Below are 22,311 nucleotides of genomic sequence, written 5' to 3'. Positions count from 1 at the left end.
AGTTCAAATAACAGGGTCCCCAGCACTAACAGCCTCTCTACACCGAAGGCCCAATTATTTCAAAACCATCTTTTCATCAGGTTGTCCAAGGTGCACCTGCCACTCCAGGATTTGCTGTCAAACTTGTCAAAGACAATCTTATTCACCCTTCCTCCATCCCTCAAAGGATCTTTTTGTTTCTTCACTCTCATTTCTGGGCCAAAGACAGTCATCAGAAATCTACTATAAAACAAGTATCATTCTATTACTTGAACTTTTTGCTAAGCTTTTTACGACACACCTCCCACCCTCAAAATAGCCACCCCTTCTCTATCCCAGGAAAGGGCTTCTAAGGCAGCCCAATAGCTCTTTGGAAATCCTTCTTCAAAAGTCCATCTTTCATTCCTTACATTTGGCTTCTTAGCTGACAGGCCTTAGGATCCTTGGTTGTCGGGGATTCATTACAACCTTTCATTAACATATTATTAGTACTGGAACATTTAAAAGTGTCTGTTTGCAAAATGATAAACACAACTTTTCACTTAACGGTTTTGAGCTTTCAATACCTTAACTTTCACCCAATTTGCATGGGAATCCAGTCAGAGAAGGAAGAGGAGAGCTAAGTAGAAAAAGACAGCCAATGTTAGCAAAGGTCTTAGTCGGTACAGACCTACAACAACGTTAAATTGGGAAAGTCCATGTAAACTCGTTTCCTTAACAAGTCACAGTTTCCAGCTCTGTCACCAAAGAGAATACTAGACTTCATTCCGAGGGAGACTACAGGAATGAACGCCAGGTAGGCCTGAGGCCAAGGCCTAAAGACTCCATGGCAGGGAACTTAAATTAGATTTGCTCGCTTACTCTCAGTAAACGTTCAGGTATGTGCTGAGATCATTTGGACTGTTTCTACACTTACTGAGCAGGCACAGAGCTATAGCCTCTAGAAAAAAGTCAAGCTGGGTGAGAAGTATCCTAGATAACTTTAAAAATCCAAGTGAGAATAGCAAAGGTGAGCTTCTTACCTGGTAAAATCTTCAATTCTCAGGTAGAATCAAAAGCAAAAGCTATAGTATAACTCATATGGTCATGTTGTATCATCTCCTATTTTTATACAGAGTATCTACATATTTCTGTATCCTTTGTTGCTTAAGAAATTTTAGATCCTCTATGTGGGAAGATAGACTAGCAATTTGTGTGAATTTCATGACTACAAATCTATTAAAACTCTAAAATATTTTAATGGATTGTGGTTGTCTAAAATGAAATCACCATATAAGTAATAAAGACATGAATGGGTACTCCCTGTACTTACAAGAGAACGTGAGCGATAATGGCATTCACATCAAACAAGGTGTCAGTAGGGAATTCTCTGAGTAATATGTTGCCCCTGTAAAAAGTTCAAAAAGGCATTACAGAAATATCTCCTTAGCATCCAATTTACTTGTTTCTCAAATATACTAGGCTTTTAGTTCTTTAATGTTAGAGCCTGTATGCATTATCTCATGCACCTAACAGAGTGCTAGCCATAATATACGCTCAAATATTTATTGAAGATACACTAAATAACCATGTTAACTTAGGTTTCTGGGCCTAGCAAAAAAAAAAAAAAAAAACTGGAATAAAACATGAGTCTAAACAGGGCTTCCTACTAACCTCCCTGTCACGTACATACACAGATTCCCCAAACTGGGCTGGGAAAAAGACAAGCAGGAGAGAGAAAGAAGTGTCCTCCACAGTAGGCCCCCGAGGAGACAGGTTCTCTCCCCACTTTCTAGGCCAAATCCCAAGGGTCTGTAGAGAAAATCTGAGAAATCTCTTATAGACCCAAGTACAGAGGAGTCCACATCCAGGACATCAGCAGATTCCTCAAAAATAAGGCACATTTATTTCACACCTGAATATGGGCCTACCATATCTACTTAGAACACTAAATTTTCTAAGTGCATACTTAAGAGGCATTTGTAGTAGGAGTCTACATAAGATTCTCATGTAATATTCAAAACAACCCTGTGAAGTAGGTATCATTCTCTTCATTTTATAGACAAGGAAGCTAAAGTGCAGGTAACAAATCTAATACTTGAACTTTTTGCTAAGCTTCATATGTGACCCCCACTGCAAACAACTTTATTCCAGATTAGTGATAATTTATACACTTAAGTATTCTAGAAGTATAGCTTTATATTTATCCATCACACTAAAAATAATAGTTTACCTGAATAAATAGGCTTTCATCAAATCCTTTTCTTTTCCACAGTATCTTGATGTTTCTTCTTTAGCACAATTAACCTTTAAAAGATTATATTTAAGGCTTAGAATATATATCAAAAGGTAAAGTTTCTTGGTTAGGAGAACAAGAAGGAAAATTAAACATTACAGTTTATCTCCAGGTTAAATTTTTTTTAGTTTTCTTTCTGATTTTTATCCTGTAATTGCTCATTTGTTCAAGTGCTTGAGGTAACCCAGAAACTTTTTCTACACCTAAGAGTTGTATTTAATTACATCTAAGAGTTTACATTTAATTCAATCTTATGGAGCAAGTAGAAGGTAACTAGGTAGAAAAGGAAGGAAACAAAGCAGGACAAAAATTATGAGCAAAAGCCAGGAAGCATAGAAGTGAGTGGTAAACTGGGACCATGAAAGCATCTCAGCAGCCTAAATACAAGTATGGCAGATACTACTGGTTTCCTACCCAGAATATACCTTCCCCTTTTGTTTTACTAAGAGAACTTCACTAAAAGCAAGTACCCCATTAAAAGATTTTTACAAGCTCCCAATAGCCAAGGATGGCTAAGTGGTGTTAAGTCATTTGGCTGGGATTCCTAGAAGGCTCTTAAAAGGGGATGGACTAAAAATAAAAACTCTTGCTCTTCTCACTTCTTCCTGACAAAACTCAGACAAGATAGCTAGAAAACCAGCAGTAATCAGGGACCGTGATGAATCTTTCAAGAAGAAACACCTGCTAAAGACAGTGCAACAGAAAAAATGAACCTGAGTCCCTGATGATGTTAGAGCAGCCATCACAACCCTTGACCGCTTACAATCAGGACTCTAACTAAAAAATATAAGGACAATCCTGAACATGAAGATAAAATGGAAGGCATGAGAGCACAAAGATAAGGAGGCAGGTTGAAAGAATATCACATTATTATAGGTCGAGTATGACTGGGATCTGAAGTCAAGCAGAAAAGGACAAAAGAGATTCAAGAGACTTCACAAATATGGTAAGTAAAACTAAGGAGAAATTTGAGCATGTATATGCAACATGGAATAGAGCGGCGGAAGGAAGACAATAAAAAGAATGAAGAGGTTATTAGATGGAGCAAATGGGTAGCCACCAATATAACTTACCAAAACCAAGGCTAGAAGAAGTTACTTTGTTTTGGATTTTAAGTTTTGGGGCTCTTTATGATGGGTTTTATTGTTGTTGTTGAATTTAATTTTAATAGAGTTTGAGTAATCAGAATGACAATTAGGGAAGCTACATTTGTTCCCCCAAAAGCTACAAAAGGAGAAGTGATACTCAGCAAAGATATCAGGAAAAGAGAAAGTTAAAAGTCAGAGTATAGCCATAACCAAAAAAAGTAAAAATTTGTGAATGTAATTTTTAAAAGAATGTTTAAAAGTCAGAGCATAGGGGATGGTTGGCATTATGACAATAAACTGGTCCATTTGTCCATTCATCATCTATTTGAATACCTACTATATGTTAGTCACTGTTCTAGTCACTGGGGGTGCTGTTAAGTTCCAAATAAAAATCTTTACCTTTAGAATCTACATTCTAAAAGTAGAGACAGATCATTTAAAAAACTAATATGTAATGTTAAGTGCTATAAAAAAATATATTAAGGGGTTAGCGTGTAATAGGACATTTTAGATAGGAATCAAGGAAGTGACATTTGTACAAGAATGAAGTAATGGAGTGATGCATACAAATATATAAGTATGTGAAATAGACGAGTTCTGAGCAGAGTGGGAAGATATCTTCAAAGGTCTTGTGGAAATAACATATCTGGAGATTCGGGTAACAGAAAGATTGACCAGTATGTGTCAGGAACAAAATCAGCAAGGGGAGGGACAGAAAATGAGATTAAAGAGGAAGCCAGTGCCCACAAAAGTTTCAGTTTATCATAACTATAATACAAAGCCTTCTGAGAGGACACAACTGACTTACATGTGAAGAAGGAGAAATGCCAATTATTAGAAGGCTACTGTGACTTCCCAGATAAGAAATGATGATGGTTTGGATAAGGAGTAAGGGGTAAAAGTGAAGGTACTGGAAGTGGTAATATCTGGAAAGTTTTGATAGTAGAAATGTTACCAAACTCGAGGGGTTCATATAGTTGGCTTTGGTTATTATACATGCTTGACAATCTTTGTCTTAATTGAAATATTTAGTCCATTTATATTTTAGTGTTTTCTTCATCTACCTTTGCCTCTTGAAATCTCAACTTTTGAGAAATCTCAAAATGCTACTTTTTGTGGTCTTTCCCAATACCATGTGTGACCTTCCACCCCGACAATCAGGTATGAGCTTTCTTTTCTCTTAATCTCTACTGCATTTTATTTGTATTTCTCTTACTAAATGGTCAGGTTCTGCTTATTACTAAAATGATCTGTGAATGTATTTCGTCATTCCTATTTAGGATAGAAACCCTTCAAAGTAACAGACTGAGACTTAGTCATCTTTCTATCCAATAGAAGATTAAATATAGTGAACTTATTTCAATCTCATAAACATTTACTGAGTATCTATTATGTGCTAGGTCTCAGTTAACTTTGAACAACAATTATACCTCGGCATGATAATGGCACTCATCTCTGAGGAGCTTTGAATAAAGTTTTAAACAGAAATTTAGAAATGAAATAGTAGGTTGGTATGACTCTCAAAAGGGATAATCATGATATTTATCTAGTAACTAGGAAACTAGTAACTAGTAACTGTGTATCTAATAACTGGAGTAGAATATTAAGCTTTGTGGGCACCCACCCTGGGCACGGTACCTCTATACAAACAGAACTGAGTGAAAAAAATTTTTTTAAGGTATATAGCCATGACATGATAAGAAATACATATTTGGTCTCTGCCCCTAGTTCCTAACACAGAGTTTCTAAAACCCATATAATTTCCTGAGCACCATGAATACTAGGAGTATCTTTTGTTCTAATATTTGGTCTTTTAACTCCAGTTCCAGATGTAAGAGCATCTAAAACCCTTGGAGTGTCTTCTTCCATGCTAATGAATGACTGGTGGCTGGGGTGCCCTAGATAGCTGGTCCTCCGAAAGACAAAGGCAAGATTAAGAGGTTTGGAATTTTCAGCCTCACCTTCTATCCTTCAGGTAAGATTGTTAATCAACAAAGACCAATGATTTAATCACCCTTGCCTACACAATGGAACCTCCATAAAAACCTCAAACAACAGAGTTTGGAGAGCTTCTGGGTTGGTAGACACATCCAAGTACTGAGAGGATGACACACTCCAAACCACCCCAGGATAGACCTCCTGCACTCAAGACCTTGCCCTATGGTCTCTTCCATTTGACTATTTCTGAGATAGCCTTTATAATAAACCAATAATAGTAAGTAAAGTAATTCCCTGGGTTTTGTGAGTCATTATAGCAAATTACTGCATTTCAGGAAGGAGTGGTGAGAACCCTCAATTTGTTGCCAAGTTCTGTAGAAGTCTCAGGTAACCTGGGGACACACTACTTGTGATTGGCATCTGAAGTGATAGGCAGTCTTATAAAACTGAGCCCTTAACTTGTGTGGTCTGTGCTAACTTTGTGTAGTTAGTGTGAGAATTCCTTGGTGTGGAAAACTCACACATTTGGTGTAAGAAGTGTTCTGTGGGTAGAGAGAACAGAATCCCTTTAAAAGCCAAGGTTAGTTAACCTTTCAATGCTTCTTACCCTGGAACTCTAGTTGCAGAGACCAAGGACAATCTCTCGGAGAAGGAAGGCTAATCAACTAAGAATAAATGTACACTGTGTGAAAGAAAGTGGTTCTATGAAAAGTAACCTCACTAGGTGATTAGATCACAAATTCCTAACTGGGCAGGTCATGATAGGTATTCATGCCCCAAGCGTATAACTTCTTTAGTAAAAAAAAGGCTTATCTTTTTGCCTTAAGCAAGCCTTGTCCATTGTTTCTGTGCATATACATTAACATACCTTTGAAATGCCTCTTTTCAGACCCTTCCTTCTAATATGTGGTGACCACCTTTTCAGACTCCTCAAGAAAGTACATAATCTTAACTATCCTGTAATCCAGTTCCCACTTTGCTTTCTCCTATCTTCATGTAATTTCCTTACGTTCCCTCTTTAATTTCAAATGCATAAAAGAAAATGCAAAACTGTTATCCTCCGGAGCATTTGAGATCTTGCTCCCCGGCATTTGTTGTTGGTTTGGCTCAAATCAACTCTTATAAAAACTCTCTACAAGTTTGGACATTTCTTACGTGGACGACAGAAAGTCAGGTAGACACTAATCAAAGAATTTAATAATCCCTGTATTATTTCTCATTTAGTTTTCTGAAGTACAAATTCTAAATTTAAACTAAATGAAAGGCTCAGGTAGCTATCTAGTCCATGATGCTTGTGGAAATATTCCATAATACTCAATGGCAAATATGCACATTTTCTGAGAAAAAAATTAACTATATACGTTCAAATTAGGTTGTTTTAACTTTGTACTTAACATGCATGAGAGAAACTGCAATATAAGCAATTATAAAGACTTAGAATGGGAAAGAAAAAATACTTGAATTACCTCCATTTTAGTACCTCCATTTGTGCTAATAGAAATTTAATAAACAATTGAATTGTGAATATCTATTATGTCAGGCAAAACAAAACCAATGCCTAAATATAGGATTGAAAAATGACACCACAGCCCAATTCAACAGTTTACAAAATAAAATTAAATTCTAAGCTAAAGAATTTTAAACTGCTTTTTTTCTCTATATGTACTAATCTATATAATAATCTAGAACTATCTTTCTGTGCTTCTGTTTATCCTTATGAAAAAAGAAAGGTAGAAAAATATTTTTCCAGTTTGGAAAAAGATGTGAAACAACATAAGCATTTTTAGATACTCAGTCTTAAATCATATAAATGTAAAATGTTTGTCACTAATAACTTATTGACATAGATGTCTTTCTACCTTTGCAACTGTAATTCCATAGTCCTGGAGAGGTTTAACAGCCTTATTCAGTTCTTCAAGAAATATAGAGGTACTTGGAGAATCTAAAATAAGAAATGTTTTATGAATGTTTAATGACTTGCCCTTAGGAAAGATGAATTTTTAAAATTAAAGCCCAAAGCTGCAAGCTGAAGAATATATTAGTTTGCCCAACTAGTATACAATAACAACGATTAGTAATTAAACACACCTAGTTTTTTATTTTATACCCTATTTTCCAAAATTTCATTATTCTTATTTCTAAAGTCTTTATAATGACATATTTTAACTTTGTAAGTGACCTTAAAAACTTTCTAATATAATAAGGTAAATAAATGTTTAATTTAAATCTAATATTTGGGATTATTTTTCCAAGTTTAATACCATATACAAAATAGACATGTACACATGCACAAAACTTTCAAAATGATTTTAAGATACCATTTTCAAATCACAATGAGTCAATAGAAATGTGGATTTTCTTCACTCACTAATTCCAATAGTATTTTTTAATGCATGAAGACTTAAATGAGACCATTACAATTATTAGTTATGTTCAATAGTTACATTAGTTAATTTAGTTTAATTAATGTTATTAATTAACTAAGCAGAGTATTATACTAAAGCATTACTCATACTACATTTAAAGTTTAAAAACACTTAAAATGTTTACATGCTAAAAATACCAAAAAGTATACTTTCAGAAATGACTAGATAAAATTCAGATATTTTTATATTAATAGCTAACGTTTATCTAGTATTTACTATGGACTAGTCACATGAGTACAATCACTTAATCCTTACAACGAATTTATGAAGCAAATACTATTTCCTCAATAATAGGAATAACAAAAAAGACACACAGAGAGACTTAAGTGACTTGACCAAGGTCACACAGGAAGTCAAGCAGTAGAATCCAGATTCAAACCCAGGCAGGCATTTTTATAGTAGCAGCTTTGTAGCTAGCACATATGAATCCTAACAATACATTCCCACTGAACATATTAAGTAGCAATGGAAACATCACAAAAATCAGAAAATAAAAAGTACTTACTGGCTTGACAAAAATAAGCTAAGGAGGCTTTTCCTTGTTGCAATGTACTTAAATATTTCTGAGGACTCAGTTCTGGTAGAGAGCCTACTGTTGACTTGTAAAAAATGCACGTCATGACAAAAGAGATGCCAACTATAAATACATTGAAACTGGAAGACATCATCAGCCGTAGTTGTATACAGGCAGGAGATTCTGTTTTGTTCACTGCTGTGTTCTGGACAATACCTGGCCAAGACTAGGTGCTCGACAAAATTTTGCAGAATGAATTTGTTGAAAAACTGAATGAAGTAAAATCTGCAAAAAGAATAATATAAGGCCTTACTTATATATATGATTTGGCTAGTACTTTACTATTTCCTTCTAATAAAAATTTGATAAGTTATGATATATAATGGCATTGATTTGATAATATTATGGGTTCTTTGATACTTGCAAAATGTATCAAAGATATCTGGAAAATGTAACGCAAAGTATCTTAAGTTTAATAGATAGTAATGAAGTATGTTAAGCTAATTGTCATTTTTAAAGGTCCTAAAATTAATTCTCAAATATCCAATCCATTTTTAAATTGGGCATTTTAAATTTCGCTACCAAGAGTAGATTTACAATTAATACACAAATAGTTATTTAATACCATTAATACGGCAGTGAGACATCCAAAATATGTCTACTATGTTTACATTCTTTTTACTTTAAATCTGCTGGAAAGTAGCTATTAAAACTACTTAAGAACATTCCTTTTGAATACACATTTTTAATGCTCCAGACTTAAATTTATTTATATTGCTTAGAAATTCAAATATCTTTTTCAACTCATATTTTAATTCGGTTCTATTTTCTGAACTCAGATTTGTTCTAGGTCAGCGGTCCCCAACCTTTTTGGCACCAGGGACTGGTGCTCCTATGAGAATCTAATGCCTGATGATCTGAGGTGGAGCTGAGGCTGTGATGCTAGCGCAGGGGAGAGGCTGCAAATACAGATGAAGCTTTGCTTGCTCACCCCTGCTCACCTCTTGCTGTGCAGCCTGGTTCTAAAAAGCCACAAACTAGTAGTGGTCTGCGGCCTGGGGGTTTGGGACCCCTGTTCTAGATAACCTCCTCTCATCTTTTCATGCTGTGGTTACTTCTGCACTCTCCTCTGTATCTGCCGTCAATTCTCTTCTGTTTTGCTACTTTCAAATTTATCTTAAACAATTTCTTCTTTCAGGAAGCTTTTCTACTGATAATCTATATTACCTAAGTTTAAAAGAAGATAGTTTAGGAAAATTTGTATAATATGAAAATATCATACTTCCAGAAGTTAAAGATACACCCACAGGTATAGGTGAGAATTTTGTTTTAATTTTTTTAAATTTCAAATAGAACCCATAATTTTCAAACAAAAGATCACAATCTTAAAACAGGAAACAGGGAGGGAAAAGAGAAAAAAAAAATTACTCATAAGGATGGGGTAGAATTTTTCAGTAATGAATAAAATAATAAAAGAATGAAAAATTACACTAAATTGGATATTTACTCTGGTCTTTCAATATTATCAATAAATACATAACACCTCTCCCCAAAGTAGCAGGTATATCTAAAAAAAGGAGCTAATTACTCATGATTACTTCCTAATATTCTTCTCATTAGAGCTAATTTATATCAAACAATGAACAAACTTGCCATCAATTTTTAATAATGAGCCAAGAGTTCAAAAACTCAAGTAGAATGAGGACTGAGGACTGTGAGAGGTATATAAAAAAATAATTTTAATGATACAATTAAGGGGTATCCTTGACATTAAAATTGATTATACTCTATAGACACTTTAAACTGGCATATTTTAAAACCACTTTATATTAATGGGAATGTTTCAAAATAGGTCATCCAAGATTTTCTTTATATTCTGGGGGATGGGGATGGGAAACGCATGCATCTTGAGCCTAAGGGAATAACTACATAAAATTTGTTACTAATGAAATAATTCTAACCTAATTAAAAGGTAAATATCTAAGTAAAAGCACAATTGAAAGATTCAAGTGTAAAATATAATTTTTCTTGTCTTTGTGGTTATAATTCAAGTATTTTAACACTAAATTGGACATTAGGGTTAACATATGATTCTTTTCTCCTAGAATGTATTTTGCAGCACCAAATGTGTCTTACTGCACATTCAGTGCTTGAATACTTTTCCACATCTATTTTACTGAATAGATGACATTACACATGTGAAAGTACTGTGCATTTGATCAATTAGAGATGTTGGTGATTATTCTTACATGTAGAGAAAGGAACTTAGCAGCAACCTTGCAGTTTGTTCCATCTTTGATAAGTTTGATTATTCAAGAAATTACTTAAAGCAGAGAATACTGCACAGGTCGGCTAGAAATAGAGTTTACATAGTCATAATAAAATACTGAATAATGATTTAACCAAATCCATGACAACCACAGTTGAGAAGATGGGGAGACAAAGTAAAAAAGTATGTGAACAGGGTGAGAAAAGGAATAAAAGAGAGCTAAATATTCATCTTTCACAAGACCAAAAGCCAAGTTTATTGGAAATAGGAAGATCAATGCCAAAAGAAAAGGAACAATTGAAACTAATTGTCTTTAAGGAATAAGAATTGTGGGGGGAGGGAAAAGACCCCAGGGTACTTTGAAACCTTATAAAACCATCTGACTTTCTAAACTGTACCTTTTCACTTTGATTTAAAAGTTATTACTTGTATATAATCAAATCTTCTATAGATTCGACTCATATTAATCCAATCTATCCCTGTGGGGCCACAGAAGAGTGTTCATTTCACATGCAAGGTAAATAAAACGAATTTGCCCAGAGACTTGTCTCCTCATAAAAAGATCTTTAAAAAGTATGAATGGGAAACGGTGGGGGAATAGTAACACCCAGTGAGAACAGAGTAAAGACAAAAATACAGAAGGTACCTGGTGTCTTTTTTCTCCAGTTATTTGAATATGGAATAGAAAACAGTACTTACTGCTTCCAAACCTGAAAATCAAAACAGTGATGAGAACCTTGGAAGAAATGTGACCTTGTTACCTTGGTGTGGTAGTTCATTAGCATGGGGTACATAGTTTGTTTTTCGTGTCAGATATTAAGTAGGATTACTTACCTTCCTGTATTTCCCACCTCTAGTAAAGTTTGAAGCCACCATGTGACTTATTCTGGCCAACAAAATGTGAGCAAAAATGGTATGTCTCTTTCAGGCAACAATTTTAACAGCTACTGTGTGATATACCAGGCTTTGTTTTAAAAATGCTCAAATGGTTGCTGTTCATCATCATGGGTCCCAGAATGAGTACAACAAAGAGAACCCACAGCTGATATGCAATGAGCATGTGATACAGGAAGAAATAAATCTTGTCTTAAGCCACTGAGATCTGAGGAGTTCTTACTGCAGAAAAATCTAGTTTATCTTGACTGGTATACAAACTAGAAGTGAGATGCTGCCTTAATGAGAACCCCAAAATACTGGCTCAGGGGTCAAGCAGCAAGGAAACTATTCTGGGTCTAATCAAGGAAATTCTTTTCTTTAAGGATACTAATCAGAGACAGGAGCTCACCAAATGATCCATATTAAGGAGTGACAAAACAGTTAATGAAACTGTCACTACAATAATTTGGAGGTGACACGTACCTAATGAATTTATGAGCATGTACCAGGTTCGTGCGGCTAATGGACTTACTTATAGCTCTAAGAAGCTAGAAGATGGAAGGTGAGTATCGTGTGATAGTTGCTGTTGGTTTTGTTTAATGAGGTATTAAAAGAAAGGTACTCGAAGAACCATCACCATTCAAGAGACGAGCTGTTTAAACCATTTTCCGTTTAGAAAAAAAAGTACAACTCACTGCCAGCATTAACTTAATTTTACATAAACATGCTCTTTGAGGCTGAAGCAAATCTGACTGATTTTCAATGTGAAAATAAAATATAAAAACTGTTCTTGGAGTTATTTTAAAGAGAACTTTTGTCTTTAATACTAATGTTACAGAAATGTATACGATGATCAGTATTTAATAATTTTTTTCATGTGGTAAACTTCAAAGCACTAAACAACACAAAGCGGAACATCTTGGATTTGACATTTTCAGCGATCAAGAATTACTATATTTTGTAAATGGAAATACCACTACTATTTATAGAATGCTATAAATAGATGTCATTTGTTTCCAAAGACTATCGATATACTAGAGCAATGCGAAAATAATAATAAAAGCAAGATATTTCATGGCAAATTTAGGGGTAAGGTGAGGAATGTAATCCCCAAGTTATCTCGGGGTAAACAGTGAGACCGCAAGCACCACTGGAAACTATTCTTGGGACAAACAGGAAATGGGTCAAAACTTAAAACAATCCTTTATTCCCCCCACCCTTGTAAAGTCAGGAAGCAAGCTGAAAAAAATTGCTCAACCATATAAAGATTTCATATTCTCCAAAGCCACTTCAGATGTGGCCAGAGATAATAAAGATAGAAGGCCCTCTCACAGGGCAAAGCCAAGGACCATGGAGAACTATGCTCTAGTGTATGTGCCAGAATGCAAACTGTTACTGGTCTACAATAAAACAATTTCTGTGATAAACAGAGAAATCGAGTATAAATGCTTAGAAGTGTTTATAGCAATTTCACACATTTGCAAATAAAATGCTAAGGGCAACAAAAATTTGTTTTGTTCAGCACCAAAATGAGGAGGAAGTACTTCAAGGGAAAAACACTGATCTTCCTGCTATTGAGGGTAGGGGGCAAGGATACGCTTTTCACGTGTTCCGTAGAAAGGTGCAACAGCTGGTGGCCCTCTTCGGCTGGAGTAATCCCATTTTGGATTGGGTCCTATATGTAATAATTGGCAAACAGTTCCACTTTAAATGTTTGAAAGACCATTGTGCTAAAGTAATCTGAACAACGGCATTCAATCACTGCATTTGGACACATTTCACATTTTAGAATATCTAGCAGCAAGCTTTTCCAGAAGACCCTTGATCCATTTCCCCTTTACAGGCCTAAATTTCCTATGGTTTTCTCTCTCAAGAAAAAGAGGAAATTAACAACTGTGAACATTACAGAAATTATACCAAGATCTGTGGGCATCATTCTCTGGGAAAAGACACATGTCATATTTTGCAACGAAAGGGGCATAGAATGCTTATAAAGTTCCTGTAAGAATATTCTGTCAAAAATTAGCTTACTTACAGTTCAATGCTGCTACTGGAGAATAGAGCCCCACTCACTGAACCAGGCTCAAATAAAACATTGATTAGATATTCATAGCTTATCATTTAAGACCCAAAGGAGGCAATAAAAGGAGTCAACATCTCTCTACTTTTCAGCCCCATCAAAGTATTTGGGGAAAATTCCTTCTTTCCACCCTCTATATAAGTGCCTCCCAACCTACCCCCGCAAAAAGGAGGAAACAAGTGGGTGTCTGGACTTGCAATGACAGTGAAATAAAAAGTCTCACAGGCAAAGAGCTAAAACTAGTATATAGGCACTATTCAGATGTCAACTATCACTTTGAGTAGAGAATACAGGAGAAAAAGAAAAAACCCTTCATGGTGAAAATCTGTTCATGACATTAAACTTGCATGTCACTGATTATGAAAGATATAAAAACAGGTCATGCCAGAGAATAGGAGGCTCCCCTGATTTTGACAAGTGCCTCAAATCACATAACTCTGAGTTCATGCTTAATTTATGTGCTTACGCGCATAACTGCAAACAGGTAACTCACTATAACTATGAGCATTCTGTCCCCACTCAAATAAAACTGTGTACTGCCCTAACCACTCGCTCTAGGAATCCATTAGATGAATTTCTTATATAACAATATAAGAATAAAGATCCAATAAACATGAGATCCTTCTCTAAAGCATTGTTGGATTAGGCCTGTTAACTTCTTACAGCAAGTTGTATCTTACTCTAGGCTGAACTGCACAACTTGCTAAGCTGAATATTTCATCTGAGAGTTATCTGCTTAACAGTGCTAGGGCTAAACATCTATCACAGTTTGTCAGCACATCTATAAAGAATCCAAAATATACCAGCATCTGGTGCCTGGTGAACTACTGTCCCAGAACGTGGAGTACAAAATAAACTTTAAAGTTTCCTGTGGGTCACTAGCTAAGAAAGAAGGTAGCAGCACTCTTCTTGCGCAACATTAGAACTAATAGTGAGTTAGGAAAGGCTAAGTCCTGGCTGTGCTAGTTAATGTAGCGGTGTCTTTCAGAGATACTGAAGTTATGATGTGCCACTTATTCTAAAAACAAGAATCATTTTCTCTTCATTTGGCACTATTCTGCTCATTTTCTTAACAAATAACAACAAAAAATCAACGAATGTTATGTATCAGTCCAATACACGTTGGGAAATTTATTCCTCCCTTATTTATAGCAGTAACATAATAGAGCACTGGTTTTGTATCTGAGCCACCATCTACCACATACAGGACGAATACTTTGAAAGGAATACATGTAGAATGTAAGGAGCGCAGACTATTCTACTTCTTCCTCTCTAGACATTCATCAAAGACATACAGTTCTACTTCTGCCTTTCTCTTGAACTTATGCCCAGAGCATCTTTCCAATTCTTAGTTTCAAAGATCCACGTTCCCCCTACTCACAGATCGCTTGGACATCCATCTCAACCTAATACCATTCTTCCTTAAAGGACCGTTCCCGGGGGAGAGAAGAGTCTTACTTAGAGCTTCGGTTCATCTTTGATCATTCCATCCCTTCTCCCTTCAAAGGGCGCACGTTTTTCCCGCCGCTCACGACAGGAAAGAAGAAAGCAAAATGCCCCTCAGAAAAATCCAGGTGAGACCCTTTCTAAGCCAAATTCCAGAACTCAGCGGTGCGGCCTTTGCTGGGGGAGAGCCGTCGGATCTGAATCCATCCTTGCAGGCACAAATCACAGCCCTTGGCCTGAAGAACCCGCGCAACCACTTACCAGCCTGCGCGCGGCCGACCGCTCCCGCCACGTGAAGGAGAGGCAGAGGCGGGTCCTTGCCCGGCTCGCCCGAAGCAGCGGACCGATGCGCCAACCTGCGAGACCCAGCGCCTACTGCCGCCACCGCTCGGTGGAGTCGGTGCAGTCGGTGCAGTCGGTGGAGTCGACCTGCAGGGCAAAAAAAACAAGTCCCAAGGCTCCTCCTTCTCCTCGTGCTCTTTACGTGCTACCTCTCCAACCAATGGGAAAAGCAGGGGGCGGAGCGAGACCCGCCCCAGGTGACAGGCAACAACCGAATCCTCCCGCCGATGGGAAGGAGCCGTGCAGTTGCTGGACCAATCCGTGGCGTGGGTGTGGAGTGCAGGGGAGGGAGAAAGCGGAGAAAGCGAACGGCCAATCGGATCTTTGAGCCCTGGAGCGACGGGTTCCACGGCCCGTGGGCTTCCGAACGCGGCGCGCAGGGGGCGTGCCCGCCTGGGCCAATCGGCGCGAGCCCACCGTGCGGAGCGAGCGCCTCAAATGCTCGGGTTTCTCAGCTGATTGTCTCCAGCCGAGAGTTGTTTTTTGCAGCTACCGAGCGGAGCCGCAGCAGGAGGAGCCGAGACCCCCGGGGGAGGGGGAGAGGAGGCGGGGTCGGGGAGCCGCGGCTGCTCTGCGTGGGGCTCCGGGTCCTGTCACGGCGCTTCCTGGGGTTGAAGGTTGGGGTGGGTGGGGGGTAAGGGACAAATCCTTCTCCCCCTCGACGGCTGCTCCGAGTCCTGCCCTTTCCTTCCCGCGCTCCCTCGCCCGCCGCCCAGCCCCCTCATGGGGGTTTCCGTGCCGGGTCCGGTGGCCACCGCCGCTCCCACGGCCGGCCGCGAGCCCTCGACGCCGGGCGAGGGTGGCGGAGGCGAGAGCGCCGTCGCTGCCGCCTCAGGCGCCGCGGTGCCGGGCTCGGTGCATTTGGCGCTGAGCGTCCTGCACGCCCTGCTCTACGCCGCGCTCTTCGCCTTTGCCTACCTGCAGCTGTGGCGGCTGCTCCTGTACCGCGAACGGCGGCTGAGTTACCAGAGCCTCTCTCTCTTCCTCTGTCTCCTGTGGGCAGCGCTCAGGACCACCCTCTTCTCCGCTGCCTTCTCGCTCAGCGGCTCCCTGCCCCTGCTCCGGCCGCCTGCTCACCTGCACTTCTTCCCCCACTGGCTGCTCTACTGCTTCCCCTCCTGTCTCCAGTTCTCCACACTCTGTCTCCTCAACCTCTACCTGGCGGAGGTAAGGCGGGAGGACCGGCATGCGGGGCCGGGCGGGCAAGCGGGGCCGCCGCGATCCAACTCTGGCTGAGGACCGTTGGGGGTTGGGGGGTGAAAGGCGGACCCAAGACCAGCCTGGGGAAACCGAGGCACGCCTGGAGGAAGCGCCAGTGTTCTCGCCCTAAACTTAAGCAGCTGATTGACTCGGTTACTGAGGGCATGTGGCGGGGGCGGGGGGGGCGTGGGAGAGAGTGTGTTCTGACAACTTAGAACAGCAGAACAACCCTTTGTTCGTTGTTCTGGCCCTCTAAGGTAAGGTGTTGGTGGCACTAACAAAGTGGCATCGCAAGAAGTAGCAGCCCCGGTAGCTCCGCCGAAGCTGGACCGTGTTGAGAGGTTGGATGCTGAGGTAGCAGCAGCTCTGCTGAAGCTGGACTGCTGCCAGCCATTACGTCACCAGGCAGAGCTGTTCCTCTGCTATTGTTGCTGCGTTTCTTTTATTAGAAGCTTATATTCCCTCCTGCATCTCCTTTCCTGTGGCTGGATAAGCCTCACACAAATTCCGTTCGATAGTTCCCCAGCAGGGTTAATGATCAATAACCAATGCTGAGGGTCAATAGAAAGACCTCTAAAAAGCCCTTAATGTTTGCCCCAGTTGTTTCATGCTTTGGCTATTTATCCTACCTCTTACAACCTAGCCTTTTTTTTTTTTTTTTGAGCTAATTAAGAGAAAATATTGTGTTAGCCTGTGCCTATTGCAGAAACAAACCACCAAACTGTTTTTGCAATAACTTGCTTAATAGCTGGAAGCTAATCACACCCCCTTTCTTTTTTATGGGGAATTACTGGTTGGATTGCATTGTTCTGTGCCGCTTAGGTATTTGACCCATTTCAAACAGGTTTAGGAGTGTAAGGGTGTCAGTCATGTGTGTCAGCTCGTGGTATTTAAGCCACAGAATTTTGAGAATCGCCCCTAAAAAAGTCTCCCTACCCCCCCCCGCAAAAAAAAATAGCTTGAGGAGGAGAGGAAACAAGGTGACATCATATGCTTAATACTGACTAATATAGAACAATATTGGTCTGTGCAGCTAATCCTCTCAAAGGCTTTTAAAGGTGATGAGAATTATCATAGTTATGAGCAAAAGTAAAAACATTTGAGGCAAATTATGTGTTTATGTTTCCTGCATACCTAAACCAATTCATTTCTCACTTATTAGATTGGAAGTAGAATCCATAATTTTAAAATCCAGTCATAACTGTAGCTTTTGGCACGCTAAAAACAACAGTTGAAAATAAGTAACAGAACTTTAATTATTTTTCTTCCCTATCCTTTAGAGGTCCAAGCAGCGACAAAAATCCAAACAGAAGCAGAAATAAAAAACATGGGTAATCATAAATCAAATAATCATGCCATAGTCATGTCACTTAGTTGTTTAAGCTTTAATAAAACTCTCCTTTATGGTTAAACTGATACACTGTATTCTTCTTGACACCATTTCTGATAGGATACCAGTGACTTATCACTGAAGCTTTACTCTAGCTTCAGATACATTTAATTTACTGGAAAGTGACTAGCAATTCCTATGCCACTAGCATCATATAATTTGTTTTTCTTCTATACATTTTGACTTATAAAATTAATGATTCACTGTTAAATAGTTGGGCATTTCATAAAGTAACTAAACACTCTTTTTACCTTTTTCCTGAGCTATAGCATATACCATAAAGTGCATAAATCTTATGCGTACAGCTAGGTGAAATTTGACATATGGATACACTCATGTTATCACCACCCAGATTAGAATATACAGTATGTCAGTGCCCCATAAAGTTCTCTTGTCTCTCTCCCAGTCATACCTCTCATCCCAAGGTAAACACAAAGTGGCTAAACACTATCACAGTAGGAAAAAAGCATGTATAATTAGTCTAAAAATTCTAAAAGTATGCTTCTGTAGTATAAACTCTATGATATCTAGATTGGGTATTCAGACTTTTGACAGCTGATATTCCAAGCTAGTGAGGAAAAATTTAAATGTCTAAGTCTTCCTATTAAATGAACTCTTGTTTGTGTGATGTACCTTTTAAAAAGCAATAAAACTCAACTTAGAAAATATAATTTGGAAAAAGGCTGGACTAAAGCTTTTTCCTTTTGTAGTGTCTCAAAGAGTGTAGGTCGCTTGTCTATGCTTGTCTTTTTATGATCAAATTACCAATTTTAAGACATATAACTGTACTTAAATCACATTTCCAACCTGTTTTAAAAGAGATAACCAGAAATCAATTTCCTATTCATTAGAAAAAAATCCAGAGTAATCTGTATTTAAGAGTATTTGCGTTCAAATTTTTATATCAATTCCATGTTACTGGAAGTATCTTTTCCGTTGGTCATTCTGAATTAATGAAGCTTTCCCAGTGAGTTCTTTGTATTCCTAGTGAGCAAAATAATAGGGAACATTTATGTGGTGACAAATACAAAATTTACCTGACATTTGATTTTTTTAAACCAAAAGGCCTTGAGATTTCTGTTTTGAATAGATGTGGTTCTTCATTACCAAGTCACTGTCTTTACTGTCGTATTATATACCAATTTTATTTTACTTTTGACTTCTTTAAAGCAATTGTTATATCTATTTCCCACTAAAAAAAATTCTAAATTTCAGGACTTAGTTACAGAGAACCATAGAGCAGTATAAAAATAAAGTAAGTAAAACAACCATTACTGCTTTAAACACATTTTGGTGGTTCTTCTGAAATTCATAGTTTTCCAAAAAACCACTCTGTTGACTACACTTGATTAGAATTGAGGTAAGGAGAAGTAGCCCTTTCTGAAATAATTAGACTTTTCAACTTATTATAATTAGCCTCTAGGAATCAGATAGTTGTAAAAAAGAAACCTATACACTAATCTAAAAACACCTTTTGAACTTTTTCTGGCATGACATATGCCTTACCAGAAAAGGGTTCACACTCCTGTACTTCTAGCACAAAAGACTTTAGTCTTTAAAACATTACAGTGGTCCCCTGTTATCCACAGGGTATATATTCCCAAGACCCCCAGTGGTTGCCTGAAACTGCGGATAGTACCAAACCCTATGTACCAAACTATTTTTTTTTTCCTGTACATTCATACCTTTTCGCTAAAGGAAGCACTTTACAGCTTCTCCGTGTTGTGTCCAAACTGCCAGTATCACAATTCTTGTGCTTTGGGGCCATTAAGTAAAATGAGGGTTACTCGAACACAGGCACTGTGACACTGTGACAGTCGATCTGATAACCAAGACAACTACTAAGTGACTAATGGGCAGGTAGAGTATACAACTTGGACATACTGGACAAAGGGATAATTCACATCTCAGGCAGGACACAGCAGAATAATGCGAGATTTCATCCTGCTGCTCCGAATGATGCACAATTTAAAACATGAATTGTTTATTTCTGGAATTTTCTAACCACAGTTTACAGGGGAATAACTGAAACTGCAGACAAGGGGAGCTTCTGTGTACCTGATAAAATGGTTGCTATCTATCATTGGAACAAGTAATAGGACTTAAAATGAGAGTTGATAGTATACTATTTTTTGGAGTATTGCGATGCACGCCAAAATCAGTTCCTCTTTGAGACCTGTAATGACATTTTTTTCTTGCATTTTTGTAACGTGAGTACCATATGCTTAATCAAGATAAAATACTGTGACTTAATCACAACACCAAAGCAATTAGGAGAATTAAATTCAAATTTTAATTTTTACATTTATGGATGCTATCATTGTCTCAGACAATGGATATCTTCCAAATATTGATGGTATGTCAAATAACATGCAGTTCAATTTATCAATACTTTGATTTTGTTATAATGTTGTGATTTCTCACAAAAGTATTTTCATCACCTAAAGCAACTAGAACAATGGTGACTATATCATTGCATGACAATCTTGAAAAGGCCAAAACCTAGAAAATATTTAGCCACTTATAATTTGGGGGTTAACTCAACTTTTATTAACATTTGAGGTAAATTATTTGTATATTTTCTGGGATCTTTATCTTTTCTGCCTAAAAGTTTGCTTATGGTATGAATGCTGAGATTCTCTTAGATTATCCTGGTTTAATTAGATAAAATTTAATTTTGATTACTATAGGTAAAATCCTAATGAAACTACTTTAATATGCTACAGAATTTTGCTTAGCAAAACTATTTTTATATCATGGCAAATATGGCTTAGTAATTAGAGCTTTGCTAATTTGGTTTTAACAAATTCTATTAAATAGAGAAGCCTATAAAACAAATGTCTCACATCAGAGTCAATTACTATTTACTGAAATAGTGGTTTATTTAAATGTTGGATTTTTATCCATAACTGTTATTTTAAACTAGATATTTTATCCACGAATCTCCTAAACTATTTTATCCATGAACTTGATTCAATTTTTCCTGAGATCATCTGTGAGACAAGAGTTTGAGATGTAATTCTGTGGCAGAAGACATAATTATAATGCCTTATATTTTCAGTGAGATGTAATTTGTCTAAGATTATATGGCTAATATGTATTAGATATGAGACTACTGTATAACCAGGAGCTGTAAAGTCTTGTCAAGTGATCTCTCCCTATGAACTGTCCTGGATACCATCAGCTCTTTGTTTATTATTTAGTGCTTCATTATTTAACTTGCTTTGTCATCTTCACCACTTCAAGCCTCATTCACTCTCCAGAAAACTCTTCCTTTCCTTCTTCCTTCACATTCAGCATATGACCCTCATCTCCTAGTTTATAAAAGTGTAAACCAGGGCCATCTGGCTGAACAAAGATTTAGAGAGATGCCTTAAAATGATGCAGAGAGTATTTAATCTTTTTCAATGAATGGTTAAGCTGGTAAGTGAGGAAATACCTCAGAGACAAGAAACCATAAAAGAAATGAATGTGGAATGATAAAGTACTACACAGATGTTTGTCTTGGGATTAGGAGTAGGTATCGATTTTAATTTTATGTGTTAGAGGTGTGGGAGGGTGACATTGGAGGCAATACCTTGTAGTGAGTTCTAATCAGAATTATCCCCTCTAAATTAATGCCAGAATTCTCAATGTACATCTTTAGTGGACTAGGGGGAAAATGAACAGGTCCTCAGAAATAGATGATAGAATCTGTGCCTATCTTGGCTCTGGATGAAGGAGATACAAATTGGGGAAAGAAAGGTGTTCTCTGAAAATGCATAACAAGCTTATTCTCACACAAGTCTGGAGCCTGAATTCACACCATTTCTGTGACTTTAGAGGGGAAAAAAAACAAACTTGAAAATGATGTAGGTTAATATTACTCTGGCTTGGTATAACTTCAAGCACCTAAAAAGAGCAAATGCAAATTATCGTTGAGGAGTATACATTAAACCTAGAATCCTGACATATGAAATTCCAAGGAGTATGAGTTCACAATGAAAAATTACACTGAGGAATCTTACCTACAAAGATTGAAGATGTCAGAATTAACAAATACATATATAAAATATTCATTTATGTGAATTAAGAAATTAATATTGATATATGATAAATCAAAGCTGACTAGGACATTTGGAAATAAATTATTTTCAAAAATGAAAAATATGATTAAAATTAGAAACTGAAATTGATGGTTAAACATTAAGAAATTAACGAACTAGAAAATCTGGGGAAAAATTACCTAGAATACAGCCTAGAGAAACAAAAAGTGGAAAATATGAACATGGGATTAAGATAGAATGAAGATATAATGAGCAGATCCAATATATCTCTAACTGGAATTTCAGAGAAATTATTAGAGTTTATGACTTAGAGTTATTAGAGTATTGAACTTAGAGTTTGCCCAAATTTATGAATGTCACCAAGTTTCAGATTCAGAAAGCCCAAAAAATTCAAGACAGGCTAACTGAAAATGCACATATAGGAATAAAACCTTAAAATACC

At 37.4% G+C, this 22,311-nt stretch overlaps 2 protein-coding genes across 7 annotated transcripts in view; one reads left to right on the top strand and one right to left on the bottom strand.

Moving 5' to 3' along the window:
• The window catches only part of TXNDC16 (thioredoxin domain containing 16), a 68,649-nt gene extending 53,357 nt beyond the window's left edge, over positions 1–15,292 (bottom strand). The window contains exons 1-7 of one of the 6 annotated variants that reach the window (XM_039865115.1): positions 15,153–15,290; positions 11,136–11,199; positions 9,222–9,447; positions 8,212–8,505; positions 7,140–7,222; positions 2,192–2,265; positions 1,292–1,366 (exon numbers count right to left, since the gene is read on the bottom strand). In XM_039865115.1, the coding sequence (XP_039721049.1) occupies positions 1,292–1,366; positions 2,192–2,265; positions 7,140–7,222; positions 8,212–8,374 (395 nt within the window). In that variant the 5' untranslated portion in view covers positions 8,375–8,505; positions 9,222–9,447; positions 11,136–11,199; positions 15,153–15,290. The other 5 variants (XM_039865116.1, XM_039865117.1, XM_039865118.1 and 2 more) reach the window with 5 other exon arrangements.
• A 355-nt stretch (positions 15,293–15,647) lies between these two features.
• The window catches only part of GPR137C (G protein-coupled receptor 137C), a 47,497-nt gene continuing 40,833 nt past the window's right edge, over positions 15,648–22,311 (top strand). Inside the window, exon 1 of the mRNA XM_039865112.1 lies at positions 15,648–16,400. Coding sequence (XP_039721046.1) covers positions 15,957–16,400 — 444 coding nt within the window. The 5' untranslated portion in view covers positions 15,648–15,956. The remainder of the gene's footprint in view (positions 16,401–22,311) is intronic.

This window comes from Pteropus medius, unplaced genomic scaffold (assembly GCF_902729225.1).
Source record: "Pteropus medius unplaced genomic scaffold, Ma_sr-lr_union100, whole genome shotgun sequence".
Classification (NCBI taxonomy): Eukaryota; Metazoa; Chordata; class Mammalia; order Chiroptera; family Pteropodidae; genus Pteropus; species Pteropus medius.
Note: the sequence above shows the minus strand (reverse complement) of the source record. Positions and strands in the feature narration are given on the sequence as shown.